Source organism: Triplophysa rosa, linkage group LG21 (assembly GCF_024868665.1).
Source record: "Triplophysa rosa linkage group LG21, Trosa_1v2, whole genome shotgun sequence".
In the NCBI taxonomy this organism is placed as follows: Eukaryota; Metazoa; Chordata; class Actinopteri; order Cypriniformes; family Nemacheilidae; genus Triplophysa; species Triplophysa rosa.
The window spans coordinates 2,036,605-2,057,507 of NC_079910.1; the positions used below are offsets into that span (position 1 = coordinate 2,036,605).

Below are 20,903 nucleotides of genomic sequence, written 5' to 3' on the forward strand. Positions count from 1 at the left end.
TCTTTGTGCTCCATCGATTTATGAATCATAAGCAGACTTTTTGTGCACATTTTTCGTAGATTAAATGGAAGGAAAAAAATGCACGAATTCATTCCTCTCCGGTTTATGTATACTGTACATGATGATTTATCCGTAATTTAGATTTATCCGCAAGGGCTCGTTCTTTTGACAGAAGCTATAGAGTTTATTACAAGTAAGGCTTTGACAGAATATTGTGCTTCCATGGTCGTTGTTTAGGCATGTTAAGCGTGTCAGAAAACTCAATAAAAAACGCCTTGTGGTTTCATTGATTTAGGCAACCATAAACAACGCAAAAGAGGCGAGTTTGTGTAATTCCTATGTAGAGTAGAACACATTTCATGGCCGCCATCTCCACTTCGCGCTACTCAAACGCAGTAACGTGACGTCATGTGCAAACAACCTATCCTGCATTGAGAAGGACCGCCTACCTCATTAACATACGGACACAGAAATACAGAACTAAATAAATGTAGTATTACAATTTTTTGACAGATTTATTTATTTATGTATTCATTTACTTATTGATTTAATTATTTATACATTTCTGCATTTATTTATTTATTTAATAATTTCTGCGTGAATTTATGTATTTATTTATTTATACTTAAGTCAATTCTCGTCCTCCGTATGATTAGGCACTATTTCTTTTACAGGTATAATGAGTCAAAAAAGACTTTTTGTATACCCCGAAAAGTTAAAAAATATCAAATGCACATTATAAGAATGCAATACAAAAGCAATAATATCTTACTCTGTGTTCATCGGAACAAAGTGCATGATGACAGAACTTTAATTTTTCGGTGAACTGTCCCTTATGTGCTAAAGCAGCGTGTCTCTGTGGCTGATAAGCACATCGAACAAAACACCCAAGGTCAAATAATTGCATTTACATATTATCTAAAAAAGAGTTTTTCATTGGGGAAATGGCTTTTTCTGTTATCCAAAGCGTTTAGTACTGCATGTACACACAGTAGTAAAGTATTGAAATTAGTTGATAAATGAAAACGTTATTGTGTTTTTATATACGGTATATATATATATATATATATATACACAACACAGTGCCAACAATGAATTTAAATCACAGGCCATAATCAACTGGATAACTATGTAACCTAACAAAGTACGACAATCTATTGGTAAAATATCAAAAGATGTAATACAGTGGCTTAATCGCAAACCTCAGCGCTGGTTCATTTGAAATGATTCATTTTAAAGCATAACTATGGAGATATTAAGTAACTAGAAACATAATACATTTGTACTCGTAAACCACTGAAATGTGTCAAGAAATGTAAACGTGAGTGTGCTTTTAATGCCGATATTTGTTACATTTTACAAGTTACTGTATATCTGATAAATGAACATTTAATTCTCTTTTTTATTCATTCTCTTTTATAAAATCTCGCGGTACAGAGATTAGGAAAATATGAGTATTGTGTTATTTTTATTGCATTGTGACTTATTCACTTCTCTCCACAAAAGGCACAAGGCACATCCATGTATAAACTTCTAAGGTTGTATAAAGTCTTTAAAGGTTGAATATATGCAAAAACTTAAAAACCTTAAAAACTAAAACTGGAGATAGAGTAAGTGCGCTATCACTATTTCTAACATTACTTACTGACCTAACATCTTTTATTGCAGGTAAAAGATGACTGATACCTGCCAATTATCCATAAAGAATTCAACTAAAATCCATGTGGGCCTAAGCATGTACGTGTTGTTTTTCATTTAAGAATAATAAAGAAATGGTATTCCAAAACTTCTACCTGATGAAGGTCAGTGTAGTGGCCGAAGATCATCATTGGGCTACTCCTCCATCACAGTGCTCCACTCTTTTCTGATGATGTGTGTTGTCGGGTTCATCCCGGACTTTTTCCTACCAGATGCCCATATGTCATTCAAATCATGATCTTGTCCTGGCTGTAGCTGTAGTGAGGGAATGGTGTCTTCCCATCATAATCGCCTGTGTTAAGGATAAACACAGTTTAGTTCGGCACCTGCACGTAATACATGTACTGTATCTAATACAGTGAGTTCGACCCTTTTCACTTCACTTACACATTCAAGTAATGTGCATAAATGTGACTGAAGATTGTTGACTCGTGCAGATGCAGGTCATTTTGTGACTTCAGTGCTGGTGATAGGTGCACATTAAGTCACACACCATCCGAGAGATTTAATCAGTTAGCTTCATTTTCTCTATTGATTCAATTCCGTTTTGTTTAATATACTTTTACAAATCTATAATATGAATATATCTGAAAAAATATTGGAATAATAGTAGTTCACCGGCAAATATTATCATTTCTTTTCGAATAATGAACTGAGGCCTCAGGGGGCTATGATGCAGTGACATCAATCAAGACTGAAAGACACAATGCTTATTGACATGATCCTGACTGCATGATCACCAGCCACATTTATAATATTTACTTGTGGAAAAAACTGCGTCTCAAGCTGGGGTCTCAAATACCACAAATGTCCAAGAAATGTCTTCGCAAATGGCAGGACAGACTGCACTTTTTTAAATTAAATTTCCTGCATCCTATATATGAACTGTCTGTGCTGCTTGACTTTTAATATAATAGTGCAAATTAATATGGCTAATATCTTCCTCACCAGAAAAACGGTATTGTTTTAAAAGCAAATTAAATGTTAAATTCGGAAAGTCCTTTTGTATCAATCATGCACATTGCACAACAAGTTGCTTTCGTATCAATAAAATCTGTTTACATGAAATAAGTCTCTGCTCCTGAACAGGTTTAAGCTAACGGACCTGTTGCTATGACAGCAACTCCATGATGAGCGTCGAAGAATCGAACAAACCAAGATCATGCGAAACCGTCAACAATCAAATCCAGCTAACCTTTTTTACTTGACTTCTTTCTTATGTATGCGAAATTTTCCCAGAGTTATACGACCTAACAAAAAGAAGACAAATACAAAACATTTTCACTACGAGAGACAGCAGCAGCGCAGCAACTCCACAGCTCGCCAAGTGGTGTCATGACTAGCCAATCAAAATAAAGCATTCATTTTCTCTAATTTGTTCATATGAGATTTTTTTGCCATTGCCATTCCGTTTTCCCAAGGTTGAGCACACTTTCCTTTTAAATGCTTTACACAAAAAAAACAGGCTACCAAAAACTACTAAAACAATACCCAGCAAAACGCGCACCTCCTACCTGGCATGACGCAATCCTCGCATGACGTAGCTTTTTTCATGCCGAAAGTGCCCCCTAGTGGTCTGGACCATTTCCATCGTGTTGAGACTTGATTCCGTTGTGTTATAGCTTGATTAACTTGTGTTGTGAATTTATATTTGGTTTTTAAATTTCGTTTTGTTGTGCACCAGTGAACCACCGTATCTTTTACCTACGTATTTAAACAATATTTATCACTGATACACCAAACTTTATTCCAGTTTATATTTCTAAACATAGTATACCAGAATAAGCTTTTTTATAATGCTTTATTGAACATTTTGTTATAACAAAACAATGTTACAACATTAACATAACATTAAGAATTAATGAAAAGAGAGAAAATAGAAAATAAAACATTACCATGGCTCAAAACAAACAAGACAAAAAAACAAACAATCAACCACAAAAACAGGAGAGGGAATTACACAAAAAAACAATAAAAATGACAAATTAAATAGGTTGAAAATCTTATATGCCGTGCAAGTTCTTTGTGCTTTCGTATTAGAAGGAAACATAATTGTTTTTAAATACTGTTTTATCTCTTCTAGAAAGACTACAAAAATAGGTTTGCAATTAGAACATGTACATTTTTGTGTATAAGATTTACACAGAGAAAGAATTGTCGATTATAAAACTAGCATTTTGGTCACCTTAGAAAAATCCAAAAATAACGAACCGGCTTGTTTTCAAAGTTGCTGAATACAGTTGCACGACCAAAACAAGTGAATTAGTGTTTCAGTGTCATTCTGACAAAAATGCATTTGGTGTCAGTCAGATCTACATTTTTTCTTTAGAAATGTTTTGGTAGGGTAAATGTTATGGAGTAGTTAAAGGATATTTCTTTGACTTTATTTGAGAGAAGACATTTTTGTTGCATGGACCATATCATTTTCCAGTTTAGATGATCAAAAAGGCTGTTCCAGTATGAAACAGCAGAAGGGGTGCAGGCAATAGACGCGTTTTTTGTGGGCGGAGCTTAGCTGGAGGCAGAAATTTCACTCAGACCACATTACTAATGCTAGGGAGCACGTTTTGTTTGCTTGCTTTTTGAGAATGACTCGAAAAAAATCTGATTAAACTTTAACATGTAATGTCACTCACTGTCTAGGACCCCGATTGTTTTTTTTTTTTTAATTGACTTTAACGCAGGGAATCTGGCCGACCTGTACGCGCTCACTCAATGGATCCAGAGACAAACTGACAGGATTACCTCCAGTTAAGTGGCCTGACATCTACACCTACCAGACAGAGAAACCAAGTGTTTATAGTAAAGATTGAACTGAGACATCTATAGATGCCTGCGTGTGCTAACAGTGGCAAACGTTAGCAATGCATTTACTTGAACACAAACATGACACATGAGCCTTCTCACGGTTCCCTCTCCCTTTATACTAATGCACTTGTGACAACTAAAATTAGATGGCAAACAGTTTCTTTTATGTTTAGTTTCTGGCGGATAGTTAACTGCTAGTTGTATAACTAACAAAGCTAGCGAGCATACCCGATGCGTTCAAAAGTTAACGCTACGTGAAAAATAACATTGTTCCCCAGTTTCTGATTTGGGCACACGTGAGATATTTTTAGACACATACCAAAATCATAATCCACACCAACAAAAGACAGTAGTTTTTAATCTTAGGTTACTGTTATGAAGTGAAACGCGAGCACGTTTAATGATCGTTTCTGTTCAGTCCGCTTGTTTTATTGTGTTTAACTACAGCTGCCGTCAGTGTTTTTGTTTGACAATGGCAGGGGAATGTGTTAAAATATCAAATTGGACACTGTATTCTGTCGATTGTGGCACTACACAAAAATATGATATTTTAAACTCCTTATGTAGCCGAATCTGAGCCGGTTTGTATTGGCCGCCTCCAGTTTTCCGTTTGTTTTGCCTCCAGCTAACGTTAGTGCCGTGACGTCGGCGAGAAAGGGGTCTATTCTCTCAATAAGTAAAGCTGTTATCGTAAGACTTCTTGCGTTTTACAAATAAAAAATACCTTACAAGTAGTTGAATAAGCTTTAATGAGTAGCTAGCTCTCGAAGAACGTCACAATGAACGTCTGCGTCATAAGCGTTTTATCTGATTTTATCTCGAGCCGCTGGCGTTGTGCTGCTCACTCTTTGCTAAACTTACTCGCGCTCGCTGACGGTCGACGAATTTCTGTTGAGAAACAGTGAAGATGGGGCAGAAATTTGGCAAAAGAGTGGAAACTGACGGCGTTGTCGATCGGAGCGGTGTGTACGAACAATGTACACCATCGACCGATTCTGAGAGAGTCCAGGAGGACATTTTTTGGAAGTGGAGCGCTGCGCCAGCGACCGCAAGTAGAAATAACTCGCTTGTGAATCGTGAAAGCGACGAAGAAGTGGATTTATTTTGGCCTTCGGGAGCAAGTCAGGTCCAAGATGAGAGTTGTGAAGGAGATTTAAAGGAAGTCGACTTATTTTGGACTTGGAGAGCGGCTCGGGATGACGAGAGACCTCAGGTTACTGATGTAACGTTGGTCGCTGTGCCAACCGAAGGTAAATAATATCATTACTTTATGTTTACCTTCGTTCAAATGTTTGGGGTCAGCTCACTTCTTAATGTTTTTACGTGAGATGCGTTATATGAATTCCTGTCTACGTTTGGATACTGAAAGCATTATTTGCTCCATGTCACCCAATGTGCAAAACCCAATGTTTTGTCATGGAGGAGAAACTAATATGTAATGATATATAATGTAATGCTTTTAATTCACTGGATAAAATGATTTTTGAAGTCTGTATGTTGTCATTTACTGGGTTAAGGTTTTACAAGGTTAAGGTTTTACCGTAGAGAATTATTTTTATTTATGATGTTTGCCAGGTAGTCCGACTGTAACTTATTGTTTAAAAGGAGGATCCTTTTGTTGAGAATCAGAGTGAAGTCTGTACTGTAAAACTCTCCTGTCACTTTTTAATATCCTGCTATCAATAGGATTGATTATTAATGTAAGTGTTCTTCATTCCATAAATATTCTCGGATGTAATTGATTTTGTGTTTGATCTCGTTCCTCTCTACAGATGAGATTTCAGGACAGGGTGTCACTGCAGAGGTCCAGGAAAATCCGGAAACTCTCACCGGTGACCTGGAGATCCTCACCACTCAGGATCCACTCGCATGTGTACAGAATCCAGTCCTTTCTGACTCCCACATGCACTTTGGTTTGGACTCGAACAGTGGTGCTGTTCAAAATCCAGTCGCAAGTGAGTCGGAAAGGGCCGAAGAAATCCAGCAAACTTCAGTCAGTCAGTCTGAAGAGGAGATGGAGAATGATGAGAATTCCAGTGAGATCATTCAGGGTGAGTTTACTTCCATAATCCCAACATGCACATACACACTTTCGCTCGTATGTAATTAGAACAAATATTGTTGAAATAGTTTTCATGTTGACTACATTTCTGCATCTCTTTTAATAGAGATCAACTCCTGCTTGTATAAGATCGGGGAAATGCTGGAGGAAGACAGTTTTGTAGCCGTCTATGAAGGGACCCGTGTGCAGGATGACTTGAAGGTTTGTTTTTTTACTTACAGTAAATACCCAGCAAATAGTTTTTCGTCTGGTTTGTGCTACTCTGTTTAATATCTCGCTCTGTCCTTTACAAACCTTCTCAATGTATTTTATGTCCACTATTAAATGGCCTAATGGTTAGAGAGTCGGACTCGTTACCAGAAGGTTGCCGGTAAGGGCCGGCGGGTAATGACTGAGGTGCCCTTGAGCAAGGCACCTTACCCCTACTTGCTCCCCAGGCGCTGCAGTGATAGCTGCCCACTGCTCCAGGTGTACGTGTGTTCACCACTTGCTGTGCGTGTGTTCACTACTCACTGGATGGGTTAAATGCAGAGGTCACATTTCGGATATGGGTCACCATACCTGACAAATATGTCGCTTTCTCTTCACTTTCATTATTTAGTGCTCGGTCTATTTCTTGCATGTCTGCTCGTGATGAATGCTTTGAATGAAATTATTTCTGCACGACTTGACTGTAAATCATTTCTTTGTTTTGTTGATCAGGTGGTAGTGAAATATGTCGATACCACTAAGCGGGTGGATTATATCGTCATCGTAAGTAGTACCTGTTCTTCTTTAACTGAAAAAATCTTCATCACTTTTTACATACAGATATTGACTTTAGTTTTTCCAAAATTGAAATTTGTCTTTCTTCTAGCCGGGTTATCCTGGACCCCTTCCACGTCAGGTGGCACTCCACATGCTTGCCTGTCAGGGAGACGACGTTCCTGAGATTGAACGGCTCGTGGACTGGCAGGAGTATCCGGACCAGTTCGTCATGGTCCTGGAGCGCTCTTCTCCCTGCGAGGGTTTGGAGGAATTTGTTGCGAGTAAAGGGGGAAAACTCGATGAGGTGTCAGCCAAGGACATCATGTGGCAGGCAACCATGGCTGCCCACATGTGCTGTAAACGGGGGGTTTTCCACAGGGATATCAAGCTGGAGAACTTCGTCATAACAGCAGACACCCTAGACCTCAAACTGGTCGACTTTGGGTGCGGCGAACTACTTCAAAAGTCGGCCTACAAGACGTTTACAGGTATGTCAGACACATTACCATTTGTATAAATAAGATGACAGCATTCAGATTCAGTGCTAGGCTCATAAAATGCTGTGGCAATGTAAACGGTGACATGAATCTGTTTTCTTCAGGCACGAGAGACTACGCCTGCCCTGAATTTTTCCAAACGGGCGAATACTATGGAAAGCCGTCGACGGTGTACTCGCTCGGGGTGCTGTTATTCGCCATGTTGTGTGGGAAATTCCCCAACTGCAATGACCGGAGCTGGATCAATGAAAGGAGATGGTGCAAAGACGGCTTGACTGAAGGTGAGATCTTCATCAGACCAACTGTAGTTCTGAATGATAGAAAACAGAACGAGTGCTTTGATAAAATAATTGAATTGAATAAGAATGAGAGCAGGTGTGAAGTTTAAAGTGACATTCAGATAAACTCACAGTTTACGGTAATAATCGCCTCTTCCATCTTTCTGAACAGAATGCTGCCGTTTGGTTGAAGACTGTCTGCAGGAGGATCCAGATAAACGTATTCGTCTGGAAAAGATCTTTGAACACAAGTGGTTTCAGGTACGGAGCACCTGGCAAACAAAGGGTTTTGATTTTAGTTGTTGGTTTATTCTGAAATCTGAAAGTTGGCAAGTCATTATATGTCAATATCATATATTTACACAAAACACCACTTTTATTATTGTTCATTTCAGGACAAAGATCCTGCAGACTGCCTCCAGACTCCCGTCCGCTCTCAAAGCGATGACGTCATTCAGTATCGAGATGATGCTGGGTCTGACATCGATGATGATGTGGGCATTTTAATCTTTCACACTTCAAACAGTCGGTGTGAAGAGGAGATGGAGGGTGTGGAGAATCAGGGTGCCATCATTGAGGGTGAGTTTACTTTCACAATCCCAACATAACACAACCCAAAACTATTTAACATTTTTATAAGGGAAGTATTGCTAATGTTTGGTGATTCATGTCTGCTGCATTTATCTTCTAACAGAAATCAATTGCTGCCAGTATAAGATCGGCAGACAGCTGGGCCAAGGCGGTTTTGGAACCGTCTATGAGGGAACCCGTGTGCGGGATGGCTTGAAGGTTTGATTATTTACTTTTTTTTTCTGTCTTGTCTTCATCTTTTTTTGATATCTCGCCCTATTCTTTTCATACCTTAATGTATCCTATGTCCTCTTTAATGTTGTAAATGTATTATAGTAAAGTTGTGTTCAGGATGAATGCTTACTCAAATCCATTTTTTGTTTTGTTGATCAGGTGGCGGTGAAAGTTGTCAGGAAGGCCGATGAAATAATCAAGGATTATATCAACATCGTAAGTAGCATTGTGTTATTATTCAACCGAAAACATTGTCATAGTTTTTTTAGTACACAAACCTAAGTTTGGTCAAGACTGAGCTAAATCCTTGTTTGATAAAAATTGTTTGTCTTCTAGCCGGGTTATCCTGAACCCATCCCTCGAGAGGTCTATCTTCAGATGCTTGCCTGTAAGGGAGAATATGCTCCTGCGATCGTCCAGTTTCTGGACTGGCAGGACCGTCTGGATCACTACGTCATGGTCCTGGAGCGCCCTTCTCCCTGTGAGGACTTGAGCGCTTTCATGATCCGCAACGGAGGCAGACTCTCCGAGAAAACAGCGCAGGCTATCATGTGGCAAGCGACTGAAGCCGCTGAAATCTGCTGCATGCGGGGGGTTTTCCACAGGGACATAAAATTGGATAACTTCCTGATTAACCCGTGCACGCTGGAGGTCAAACTGATCGACTTCGGGTGCGGCGATCTACTTAAAACCTCAGCTTACACAGATTTTATGGGTATGTTTTATCACTTTCCTTCATGAACAGGCGTTTACAAGTACTAGATGATTTTGCAGATATTGTGAGACATCACATTTATTGCACGCTAATCTGTTCTCCTCAGGCACAGAAATCTACTTCTGCCCTGAATTCTTCCATACGGGCGAGTACTATGGAAAGCCGGCGACGGTGTACTCGCTCGGGGTGCTGTTTTTCGCCATGTTGTGCGGAAATTTCCCCAGCGTCCATGACCTGGACCAGATAAATGAGAGGAGGTGGTGCAAAGACGGCTTGACTATAGGTGAGATCTTCATCAGACCAACTGTAGTTCTGAATGATAGAAAACAGAACGAGTGCTTTGATAAAAGAATTGAATAAGATGATGAATGATTGCAGGTGTGAAGTTTAAAGTGACATTCAGATGAACTCACGGTTTAAGATAATAATCGTCTCTTCTGTCTTTCTGAACAGAATGCTGCCGTTTGGTTGAAGACTGTCTGCAGTGGTATCCAGATGAGCGTATCGATCTGGAAAGGATCCGATACCACGGGTGGTTTCAGGTACTGAGCTGTTTATGCACCTGACACCCAACAAAAAAGGGGTTTGATTAAGTTGTTGGTTTATCGCGAAATCTGGAAGTTGGCAAGTCGGTATATGTCAATATCATATATTTACTGTACACAATACACCACTTATATTATTGTTTGTTTCAGAACAAATATCCTGAAGATGACCTCCAGATTCCTGTCCGATCTGGGACCGATGATGTCATTCGGTATCCAGATGATGCTGGGTCTGACATTTTAATCCTTCACACTTCAAACGGTCAGTCTGAAGAGAAGCTGGTGGACGATGAGAATCAGCACAACATGGTGAAAATTCAGGGTGAGTTTACTTTCATAATGCCAACACAACACAATTTATCAAACAGAAATAGTCTATTTGTTTTTTTAACAACAACAGTATTTTTTACAATTATTGTTAAACAGTTTTGGGTAAATAAATATTGCTAATGTTTGGTGATTCATGTCTGCTGCATTTATCTTTTAACAGTAATCAATTGCTGCCAGTATGAGATCGGCAGAGAGCTGGGCCAAGGCGGTTTTGGAACCGTCTATGAGGGAACCCGTGTGCGGGATGGCTTGAAGGTTTGATTATTTTTCTGTCTTGTCCTCATTTTTAAATCTCTCACTATTGATCTTGTCAAACCGTAATGTATCCAATGTCCACGACGTTAGTGCTTTGATCTATTGAAACCTGACCAAACATGCTCTTTAATGTTGTAAATGTATTATAGTAAAGTTGTGTTCAGGATGAATGCTTACTCAAATCCATTTTTTGTTTTGTTGATCAGGTGGCAGTGAAAGTTGTCAGGAAGGCCGATGAAATAATCAAGGATTATATCAACATCGTAAGTAGCATTGTGTTATTATTCAACTGAAAACATTGTCATAGTTTTTTTAGTACACAAACCTAAGTTTGGTCAAGACTGAGCTAAATCCTTGTTTGATAAAAATTGTTTGTCTTCTAGCCGGGTTATCCTGAACCCATCCCTCGAGAGGTCTATCTTCAGATGCTTGCCTGTAAGGGAGAATATGCTCCTGCGATCGTCCAGTTTCTGGACTGGCAGGACCGTCTGGATCACTACGTCATGGTCCTGGAGCGCCCTTCTCCCTGTGAGGACTTGAGCGCTTTCATGATCCGCAACGGAGGCAGACTCTCCGAGAAAACAGCGCAGGCTATCATGTGGCAAGCGACTGAAGCCGCTGAAATCTGCTGCATGCGGGGGGTTTTCCACAGGGACATAAAATTGGATAACTTCCTGATTAACCCGTGCACGCTGGATGTCAAACTGATCGACTTCGGGTGCGGCGATCTACTTAAAACCTCGGCTTACACAGAGTATATGGGTATGTTTTATCACTTTCCTTCATGAACAGGTGTTTACATAAGTACTAGATGATATTCGCAGATAGTGCCTCTGCTCACTTTTGAGACGTCACATTTTTTGCACGCTTTTCTTTAGGCACAAGGCTCTACACTTGCCCTGAATTCATCAAAATGGGCAAGTACCATGGCAAGCCAGCGACGGTGTACTCACTGGGCGTACTGTTGTTCGCTTTGGTGTGCGGGAAATTTCCCGACCGTCATGACCGGCACCAGATCAATAAGAAGATCTGGCACGAAGACGGTTTTTCTGAAGGTAAGATCTTCATCAGACCAACTGTAATTCTGAACAATACAACACAGAAAACTAGTATTAATATAAAACCAGTTACAAAAGATTTTTTGAAACACAATCAGTCAGAACAGGTATGAAGTGACATTCAAATTTTTTTTGCACAGAATGTTGCGATTTGATTCAAGCCTGTATGCAGAAGAATCCAGAAAAGCGGATCCAGCTGGAAGAGATCCTTAACCACAAGTGGTTTTAGGTACCGTGCTAGATTTAAGTCTTTTTGTTTCCATCTGTTTCCCCACATCCAGGAAAATGACAGGTATGGTCAGTAACATCATATGCACATTTACTACACATATTGAAAATCAGCTTTCAGGGTAATAAGAAATGACCCCGTTATAAATGGCTGTGTTACTAATGTCAGTTTTAACATGTATCTGTCATCTTTCTGTCTGTCTCTGAATCTGTCTGTCATCTCTGTCTGTCATCTCTGTCTGTCTCTGAATCTGTCTGTCATCTCTGTCTGTCTCTGAATCTGTCTGTCATCTCTCTGTCTCTGAATCTGTCTGTCATCTCTCTGTCTGTCTCTGAATCTGTCTGTCATCTCTGTCTGTCTCTGAATCTGTCTGTCATCTCTCTGTCTGTCTCTGAATCTGTCTGTCATCTCTGTCTGTCTCTGAATCTGTCTGTCATCTCTCTGTCTGTCTCTGAATCTGTCTGTCATCTCTGTCTGTCTCTGAATCTGTCTGTCATCTCTCTGTCTGTCTCTGAATCTGTCTGTCATCTCTGTCTGTCTCTGAATCTGTCTGTCATCTCTCTGTCTGTCTCTGAATCTGTCTGTCATCTCTGTCTGTCTCTGAATCTGTCTGTCATCTCTCTGTCTGTCTCTGAATCTGTCTGTCATCTCTGTCTGTCTCTGAATCTGTCTGTCATCTCTCTGTCTGTCTCTGAATCTGTCTGTCATCTCTGTCTGTCTCTGAATCTGTCTGTCATCTCTCTGTCTGTCTCTGAATCTGTCTGTCATCTCTGTCTGTCTCTGAATCTGTCTGTCATCTCTCTGTCTGTCTCTGAATCTGTCTGTCATCTCTGTCTGTCTCTGAATCTGTCTGTCATCTCTCTGTCTGTCTCTGAATCTGTCTGTCATCTCTGTCTGTCTCTGAATCTGTCTGTCATCTCTCTGTCTGTCTCTGAATCTGTCTGTCATCTCTGTCTGTCTCTGAATCTGTCTGTCATCTCTCTGTCTGTCTCTGAATCTGTCTGTCATCTCTGTCTGTCTCTGAATCTGTCTGTCATCTCTCTGTCTGTCTCTGAATCTGTCTGTCATCTCTGTCTGTCTCTGAATCTGTCTGTCATCTCTCTGTCTGTCTCTGAATCTGTCTGTCATCTCTGTCTGTCTCTGAATCTGTCTGTCATCTCTCTGTCTGTCTCTGAATCTGTTTGTCATCTGTGTCTGTCTCTGAATCTCTCTGTCATCTCTCTGTCTGTCTCTGAATCTCTCTGTCATCTCTCTGTCTGTCTCTGAATCTATCTGTCATCTCTCTGTCTGTCTCTGAATCTGTTTGTCATCTCTCTGTCTGTCTCTGACTGTATCTGTTAGTCGTAAATGACGGAAATGAAATCAGAGATATGCGTTTTATTCGTCTTGAGTCAAGGATTCCAAGGATACCAAACACTTGAGTGTGGGACAAACGGTTTAGGACTTAAGAGCGCAAATGCGTTTATCATCAATGTAGCGCCCCCCTATGGGCCAATTGGAATTATACTTTGATAACCTCTCCCCAAATTGAGGGCTACCATCTGACCAAGTCTCTACGACTTACAGTTTGGGCTGCACGATCAGTTTTACGGCAGAAAAATAATAATGATACAAATCTTAACAAATACAAAAGCGCTTTGCGCTCGAACCCTAAAAATGACCAACAAAGTTCAAACAGCTATAGCTCTTGTGTACTTAACCGAACGTCGAGCACACTGCAGTTGTCACGGAATGGTGTGTACAAAGCGCACGACGAAGACGACAAATTCCAAAGGTAGAGCTTTAATAGTAAATCCAGATAGAAGGATAATCCAACAAAAGTAACCACAACCAAGCCAAACATAACATAAACTTCAAACCTTACAATGAACACAGGGCTGAAATACAATGGAGAACATAATTAGGGAGAACAGAAACAGGTTGCGAACTAATCAGTGACCAGGGAAACTATGAGGGAACACAGCCAAAATAGGAACACAGAATACAAAACTAAACCGACTAAAACTGTCACAACTGTCCATCTCACTCATTAACAAAACTCATTTGCCCGGTTTCTTAAAGGTGTCATGAACTGGCCCTTTCTATTGTTTTATACTGTTGTCTGAAGTCTTCTTGTGACGTTCGCATGGTTTTTACATTCAAAAACATCAAAATCTATAAGTAAAAGACTATTTTCTACCAGGGTTTTGTGGCCGGCTCAACAAACGCTCGGTGTTAATGGGCGTGCCGCATTGAAGACTTGGAAGTAAACGTCCACTGCTATGATTGGATAGCAGTTTGCGTAGTTAATTTAGTTGGAGCCTTCTGTGAATTTGGTTAGACACGTAACGTTAGGTTACACATTATCAGGACATATCAAGCAATCTCTAACAAAGCAATAGTGATGCATCGTACAGATATTTTTACTCACATAAGATTGCTGCGCCATTCCTGTCGGATCCAATATTGACTTTAATCTGGTCTCTCCGCAAATCCAGCGTCGACCTGTGCCTTGTTCACAAAGTAATCCGCGGTGGAATGAAGCCAATCTTTAACGGCATGTTTATTGCTTGCTCGCTCTATCTGGTTCCGCGCCACTTGAATTACTTCAGTACTGGCATGCGCAAATAGCACCTAACGTTACGTGTCTAACCAAATTCACAGAAGGCTCCAACTAAATTAACTACGCAAACTGCTATCCTATCATAGCAGTGGGCGTTTACCTCCAAGTCTTCAATGCGGCCCGCCCATTAACACTGAGCGTTTGTTGAGCCGGCCACAAAACCCTGGTAGAAAATAGTCTTTTACTTATAGATTTTGATGTTTTTGAATGTAAAAACCATGCGAACGTCACAAGAAGACTTCAGACAACAGTATAAAACAATAGAAAGGGCCAGTTCATGACACCTTTAAGAAACCGGGCAAATGAGTTTTGTTAATGAGTGAGATGGACAGTTGTGACAGTTTTAGTCGGTTTAGTTTTGTATTCTGTGTTCCTATTTTGGCTGTGTTCCCTCATAGTTTCCCTGGTCACTGATTAGTTCGCACCTGTTTCTGTTCTCCCTAATTATGTTCTCCATTGTATTTCAGCCCTGTGTTCATTGTAAGGTTTGAAGTTTATGTTATGTTTGGCTTGGTTGTGGTTACTTTTGTTGGATTATCCTTCTATCTGGATTTACTATTAAAGCTCTACCTTTGGAATTTGTCGTCTTCGTCGTGCGCTTTGTACACACCATTCCGTGACAACTGTAGTGTGCTCGACGTTCGGTTAAGTACACAAGAGCTATAGCTGTTTGAAGAATGTTGTTGGTCATTTTTAGGGTTCAAGTGCGAAGCGCTCTTGTATTTGTTAAGATTTGTATTATTATTATTTTTCTGCCATAAAGTGTCAATGACGTCATAGATAGGTTGAACACCGCCTTCAGGACCTGGCGTTCGCTGGGCCTGGTGTCAATAAAAGTTGTCATTTCAGTAACAAGGGCCTTTTCAGTTCTGACACTTACAGGATGTTCGCTTGAATACGATTACCTCTTATATAACAAAAGCTCGGGTTAAAATTGATGTCTTAATTCATGACACCTTTAAGGCTAGCAGTGTCCCCATGCGTTTTGGAAAAGTATGGATTTTTATTTGATTGTTTTCCAGGTCTGGATTAGTGTGGAAAAAGAAAATTATGAGTTTCCAGACTATTGCCCTATTCGGTTTTCTAAATTATAAAATTAAGAATTTGTGATAACAAATGTATTTTTATGAAGTTTGGAGCATGTTTCGAGCATTGGCAAAAGATCGGCGCTAGACCACATCTGCTGGACTGTTTGCTGTTTGCGCTCCCAATTTGAGCGTGCTTGACACCCGTCAACATTTAAATAATGAACCTGACTAAATGGCCGATTGTAATATCCAATAATCCAAACTACAAAATGCTGAAACGAGACAAAAACATGACCAGACCATCACTAGTTCTTCCTAAACCGCATGGCTTTGACTCAGATGCAATTATTGGTTGTGTTGAGCCCATTAAAACAATATTATTTGTAAATATTTCAAACACATCAATGAATTATTGTTCTTTAATTCTCTTTCTATATTATTTGAACTATTTTTAATAAAAAACAAGTGTCTGCAACTTTTGTAATTTCATGTCTGTCTTTAGCTTCACAAAAAGTCAAAGGGAAATGGCTTACATTTGTCATTCCAAACCCAAATGCTCTTGAAAGATTGATTGTATTTCAAGTTGGCAATATTTGTATAAAAATATCACATTGACCATGTGTTAACTCATCACTGATAAACATAAAAAGACAGACATGGTTTTAGCTATTGTTATCTAATTTGCACTCCAATTGTTCTTAAATGCACTTATGTAGCTCAAGAAAAAAACAATTGTTTGGGACAAACTTGTTTTTGCACCTCGGTATTTCTAAAATCTTGCGTATGGCCGGATTGAACGTCGTCAAATTTTGAAAAGAAGTCCAGAAGTTGATGGACTTTAATTTTCATGTTCATTAATAAATTATATATAACCAATCCTTCTGTTGCTGTTGGTTGAAGGTTTACAGTTATTTAATTTGACAAATTATTAACATTGCACTAAATTCCAATAAAATGTTGTGCATTGAACATGTCTTGGTTTGGTGTTCATTCATTTGTATGAGGTATAGCTACAATAGTCCACTGATTATTTGGCAAAATATAATGATATACATGTGAACAGTTTGATTTTTAAAACCACGACTTTTTCCAGATGTTAAATATGGTCTGAAAAGTCTTCAGGGAAGTCTGTATGTTTGAGTCTGGAAAAGTATGGAATTTCGAAATGGAAAATGGGTAGGAAACCTGTGTATTGTACTTGTTCCGAATCATGCTGGCGATGTCATATCCTATCTATACGAAGTCATGTCTAACTTCATACTTTTCTTTTGAGTATATCTGGTGATATGAGTATAAATCCAACACGAGTCCAGGTGACTCCAAAACACAAATTACACTAAAATATCTGGAATGTGACATTGAAGAAAGATTGCAGACCCACTGGAAAAAAAAAGTTTATTGTAAAATCACGCGTGTATACCAAAGGTTCCTTTTGTTGAACAAACAAAAAAAGGCTAAATTCAGATTTTTTAATAGGTTTTTAAAGGTTCTCAATACATAAAACCAGCAAAACAATGTTGTGCAAACTAAGCCACTTGAACGTCACATATTTATGTCACGTTTTCTTCATTTCATTTTACATCAGTGTTGAATACCTGCTTCAGTCTTCAATAACTTACACAGCTGGATTTAGCTGGAAAGACAAAGAAAGAAAACAGATTCAATATTAGATTTCATTTGAACACTTCAGCTATTGCCTTGGTGTTCCAACACTCAAAAAAATGATTTTTGCTTACTTAAGTTAAATCAACACAACTTTTGGAAAATTGGGTCACAACATGATTTTTTATGTTTAGTCATATAACTGAATCCATTCATGTTGGGACAACATAAAGGAGTTGTGTTGTGTGAACATAAAATAGTTACAATTGGGCAGATGACTTATTAATGCGTATAACTGCATTTTGAGAGTTAGTTTATTATTTAAATATATTATTATATGAGATATTTATCTGTCTCTTTTTGTGTATCTAAACCACGGTGAACTAAATAGTTAGTTACTATAGTTCTTGAATCTGTGTTTACTGTGATTATTAGATGAAATTTCGGCACCTGCTTCATGAATTGAGTTGCTGGGTTTTACATGTCGTCTTTGTCTTTGGCGCCATGTTTGAGAATGCGAGTGAACTCGGCGTAGTTGAAGTTTCCTTTCTTGTCGATGGGCGCCTCGCGGAACAGCTCGTCCACTTCTTCATCCGTGAAGCGATCTCCCATGGTGGTGAGGAGCTCACGGAGATGATCCTCATGTATGAAACCTGAAGGGTTTGAGATGTCAGATCGGATCTTAGTTACTACAACAGTTGAAAACATTGATGATTAACTGGAGGTTTTTTGTAAATCAAGACAATTCAGGAGCTTGAGATTGTTTTTGTCTTACTGTCCCCGGGTTTAAATATTAGCATTTTAAACGTGTATGACTTTCTTCTGCGGAACACCAAAGAAGATATTTTGAAGAACGTCGAGAACATTAAACCTCGTCGACTTCCATGATATGAACACAAATCACTTAGACATTTCTCAAAATATCTTCTTTTGTGTTCCACAGAGCAAAGAGTCACAACTTTTAAATATTATAAATAAATGATAACAGAATTTTTATTTTTAGGCGAACGACATTAGGCGAATGACAGTGCTAATATCTGTAGTCATAGCTGCACTCAAATCTCATTCTCTTCTCAGAATGGAAAAGTCTCATCTCTCCTCCTAAGGGCTCTGATAATAACTTTCAAAATCACTTTGATCCTGCTGTACCAGAAGCTTCTTCGTCGAAGCACGTGAAGGCGTTCCGTATGACGTCCTCGGGGTCGGTTCCGTTCAGACGTTCTCCAAACATGGTGAGGAACATGGTGAAGTTAATGGGTCCTGGAGCTTCACTCATCATGCCCTCCAGATACTCATCCGATGGGTTCTTTCCTTCAGAAACAAGAATGATTTCATATGAATGAATAAATCCTTATACAGCAGAGACGGATCTCCATGCACACGTTAAACCTTGTCTTGGTCTCAAGTGAATTACACCTTTGACAATTTTACAACCTAGTGGATTTTTTTGTGTGTACAACAGTGGCTCTCAATCTTTTTCGTTGTCAGGCCCCCTTTGTGTAAGGTGCATTACTTTGTGCCACCCCGCCCTCAAAATAAAGACTTAGATCTTAAACTTAATTTTTAATTAAACCAAAAACATACAATTATATACAATGCTGCAATATTAATTCCCTTGATTGGTAGTCTAATGTTTGATTGCACAAAATGTATGATCAGTTTCTTAAAATGCCACCAAAACTTGGATCCATCTTTGGGGCCCCCAGTTTGAGAACCACTGGTGTAGCTATTTTGTAGTATTGGCATTAAATGTAACCTGGCTTCACCCGTGCAATTATAACTAAAACGAATAGCCATGAACCTTTCGAAATGGCACATTACCAAGAGAGGCCAACATATCATGAAGATCCTCCTTATCGATGAATCCGTCTCTGTTCTGATCGATCATGTTAAAGGCCTCTTTAAACTCCTGGATCTGGGATTGGTCAAACATGGCAAAGACATTGGAGGTGGCCCTCTGCGGCCGCTTCTTCGTGGTCTTTCCTTTGGCACGTTTGGCAGCAGACATGATGGCGTCAGGATTTGGTTCTGTCATGAACGGATTAGAGATCGAGTCATTAGTCTTACCACTTCTGTGATGTGATGTCACAAAACATTGTAATGGATACGCATGTGACCATTTTCCTTTGTCCGAAATGTTATGAACTAGCCACAAACATTTTGTACAGCATAGTCATCTAGTCTTATCTTTAAAGTTATAAAGTTATAAACCAAACAAAACCTACTGGAACAGCAGGTTAAAGGTTTTTCGGATCATACATATTTCAATGTACCTTACACGCACACATAAAACTTCATAAGATTCACTCTTTTTAAACATGATCGTACTAAGATGATCATAAATATTCCTCCTACTTTGACAAGTATCTACAACTTTAACCAAACTGTTCAGAAGTTAGAAACATAAACTGTTTGCTATAACCAGAACAAATAAGAATGAAAAGCACATGATTATAATAACTATACCTTGTTTTGCTGTTGAATCAGGTTGTGAATGTGCGTCTCCGCTGGTTCCTCGGTCAGACTGAAGGGAAGTTTGTTTAGTTCTTTAGACTTTTCTCCACACCTCCCAGTTCCTGATCCGGCCAATAAGGTCAAACTCCGGCAGTCGGGAATGTTTAGCCATACAAGGCAAAGGAATCCGAGAGCGCCAGACCTCACATATCCTGAGAAACACAGCAGTGTTTTTTTTACAATAGCTCGGGTCAGACGGAGGCCTTATTTAGCAAATAAAAGACTGAGTGCTCGGCACAAAAGCAACGTGTGTCGTATGTCTGTGTGTGATGAAGGCCAGAGCCGGGCTGTCATTTCTCAACATTTGCATTATAGGAAAACAGATGTAAATTTATGAGCTGCTGGCAGAAGAGTAGGCCTGTATACAGAGATACGGCTTATGTTAACGCACTCAAATATTTATATAAGTTACCTACATAAATGGATGTGTTTTATAATTCATGACATACAGCATAGCGCTTTTTTCTGGGTACTCGAAGCGCTTTACATGGAAGGGGGAAATCTCCTCAACCACCGCCAATGTGCAGCATCCACCTGGATGATGCGACGGCAGCCATATTGCGCCAGAACACCCACCACACACCAGCTTATTGGTGGAGAGGAGATCCTAGAGCCAAACAATGTCCTCAACGTATGTTTCAAGAGTAATACTTGAGTAATAATTGTATAGACATGTCAAAGCAAACGCAGTTGCATAAATAAAACAAGTATAGTAGTGGTTCAAGAGCAGAGTAAGTACAAGGTTGTAAGTTCAAGGCCTTGAATGATGATGTCGGAAAAACACATATTTTTCTATATGCATTACTAAAATAATGTTTGCTTACACAACAAAGTCGTGTGGAAAGAAGGTCTGTCAAGAACATACATATAAATGTTAATATACAAAGATATTTAGCAGACTTGTATGTATAAACCTATACACATTCAAGATTATTTTTTATTATTTTTGCAATTATATGTTTATAACACTTCTTACAGTATAATTAGAACTTAGTTTTTAACTAAAGATTACATGAGGGTACATGAATTTTAAAAAGAAAATGGCCCACATTGATAAGCTATTTATTTACTATAGACGCTGCAATATTTCATGAAAAAATAAGAATTGTCATCTTTAATTTCACTGGGACT

General features: G+C 39.1%; 2 protein-coding genes across 2 annotated transcripts; one reads left to right on the forward strand and one right to left on the reverse strand.

Moving 5' to 3' along the window:
• Positions 1-5,413: 5,413 nt before the first annotated feature.
• LOC130545303 (uncharacterized) lies at positions 5,414-12,026 on the forward strand. The gene is made up of 19 exons (XM_057319739.1): positions 5,414-5,756; positions 6,279-6,557; positions 6,675-6,749; positions 7,170-7,321; positions 7,425-7,803; positions 7,917-8,093; positions 8,263-8,351; positions 8,486-8,669; positions 8,785-8,879; positions 9,054-9,110; positions 9,231-9,609; positions 9,716-9,892; positions 10,063-10,151; positions 10,305-10,476; positions 10,645-10,739; positions 10,946-11,002; positions 11,123-11,501; positions 11,618-11,794; positions 11,938-12,026. Exons 1-19 carry the CDS (start codon positions 5,414-5,416, stop codon positions 12,024-12,026), a joined length of 3,444 nt encoding a protein of 1,147 aa, XP_057175722.1.
• Positions 12,027-17,037: 5,011 nt separating this feature from the next.
• Positions 17,038-19,856, reverse strand: myl9a (myosin, light chain 9a, regulatory). The gene is made up of 5 exons (XM_057319146.1): positions 19,725-19,856; positions 19,080-19,286; positions 18,408-18,569; positions 17,709-17,911; positions 17,038-17,289 (listed from the first exon to the last, which is right to left on the reverse strand). The coding sequence occupies exons 2-4, from the start codon at positions 19,264-19,266 to the stop codon at positions 17,736-17,738; spliced, it is 525 nt and encodes a 174-aa protein (XP_057175129.1). The 5' UTR covers positions 19,267-19,286; positions 19,725-19,856; the 3' UTR covers positions 17,038-17,289; positions 17,709-17,735.
• Positions 19,857-20,903: the final 1,047 nt, after the last annotated feature.

What these genes read in the sequence shown, in the direction of transcription:
- LOC130545303 (XM_057319739.1), top strand. Translation starts at nt 5,414, where the DNA reads ATGGGGCAGAAATTTGGCAAAAGAGTGGAAACTGACGGCGTTGTCGAT. An exon ending in GGCCTACAAGACGTTTACAG is followed by an intron (nt 7,804 to 7,916) that starts GTATGTCAGACA and finishes TGTTTTCTTCAG; the next exon opens with GCACGAGAGACTACGCCTGC. An exon ending in GGCTTACACAGAGTATATGG is followed by an intron (nt 11,502 to 11,617) that starts GTATGTTTTATC and finishes GCTTTTCTTTAG; the next exon opens with GCACAAGGCTCTACACTTGC.
- myl9a (XM_057319146.1), bottom strand. Translation starts at nt 19,266, where the DNA reads ATGTCTGCTGCCAAACGTGCCAAAGGAAAGACCACGAAGAAGCGGCCG. An exon ending in TGATATGTTGGCCTCTCTTG is followed by an intron (nt 18,570 to 19,079) that starts GTAATGTGCCAT and finishes TTGTTTCTGAAG; the next exon opens with GAAAGAACCCATCGGATGAG. An exon ending in CTTCGACGAAGAAGCTTCTG is followed by an intron (nt 17,912 to 18,407) that starts GTACAGCAGGAT and finishes CAAACCCTTCAG; the next exon opens with GTTTCATACATGAGGATCAT.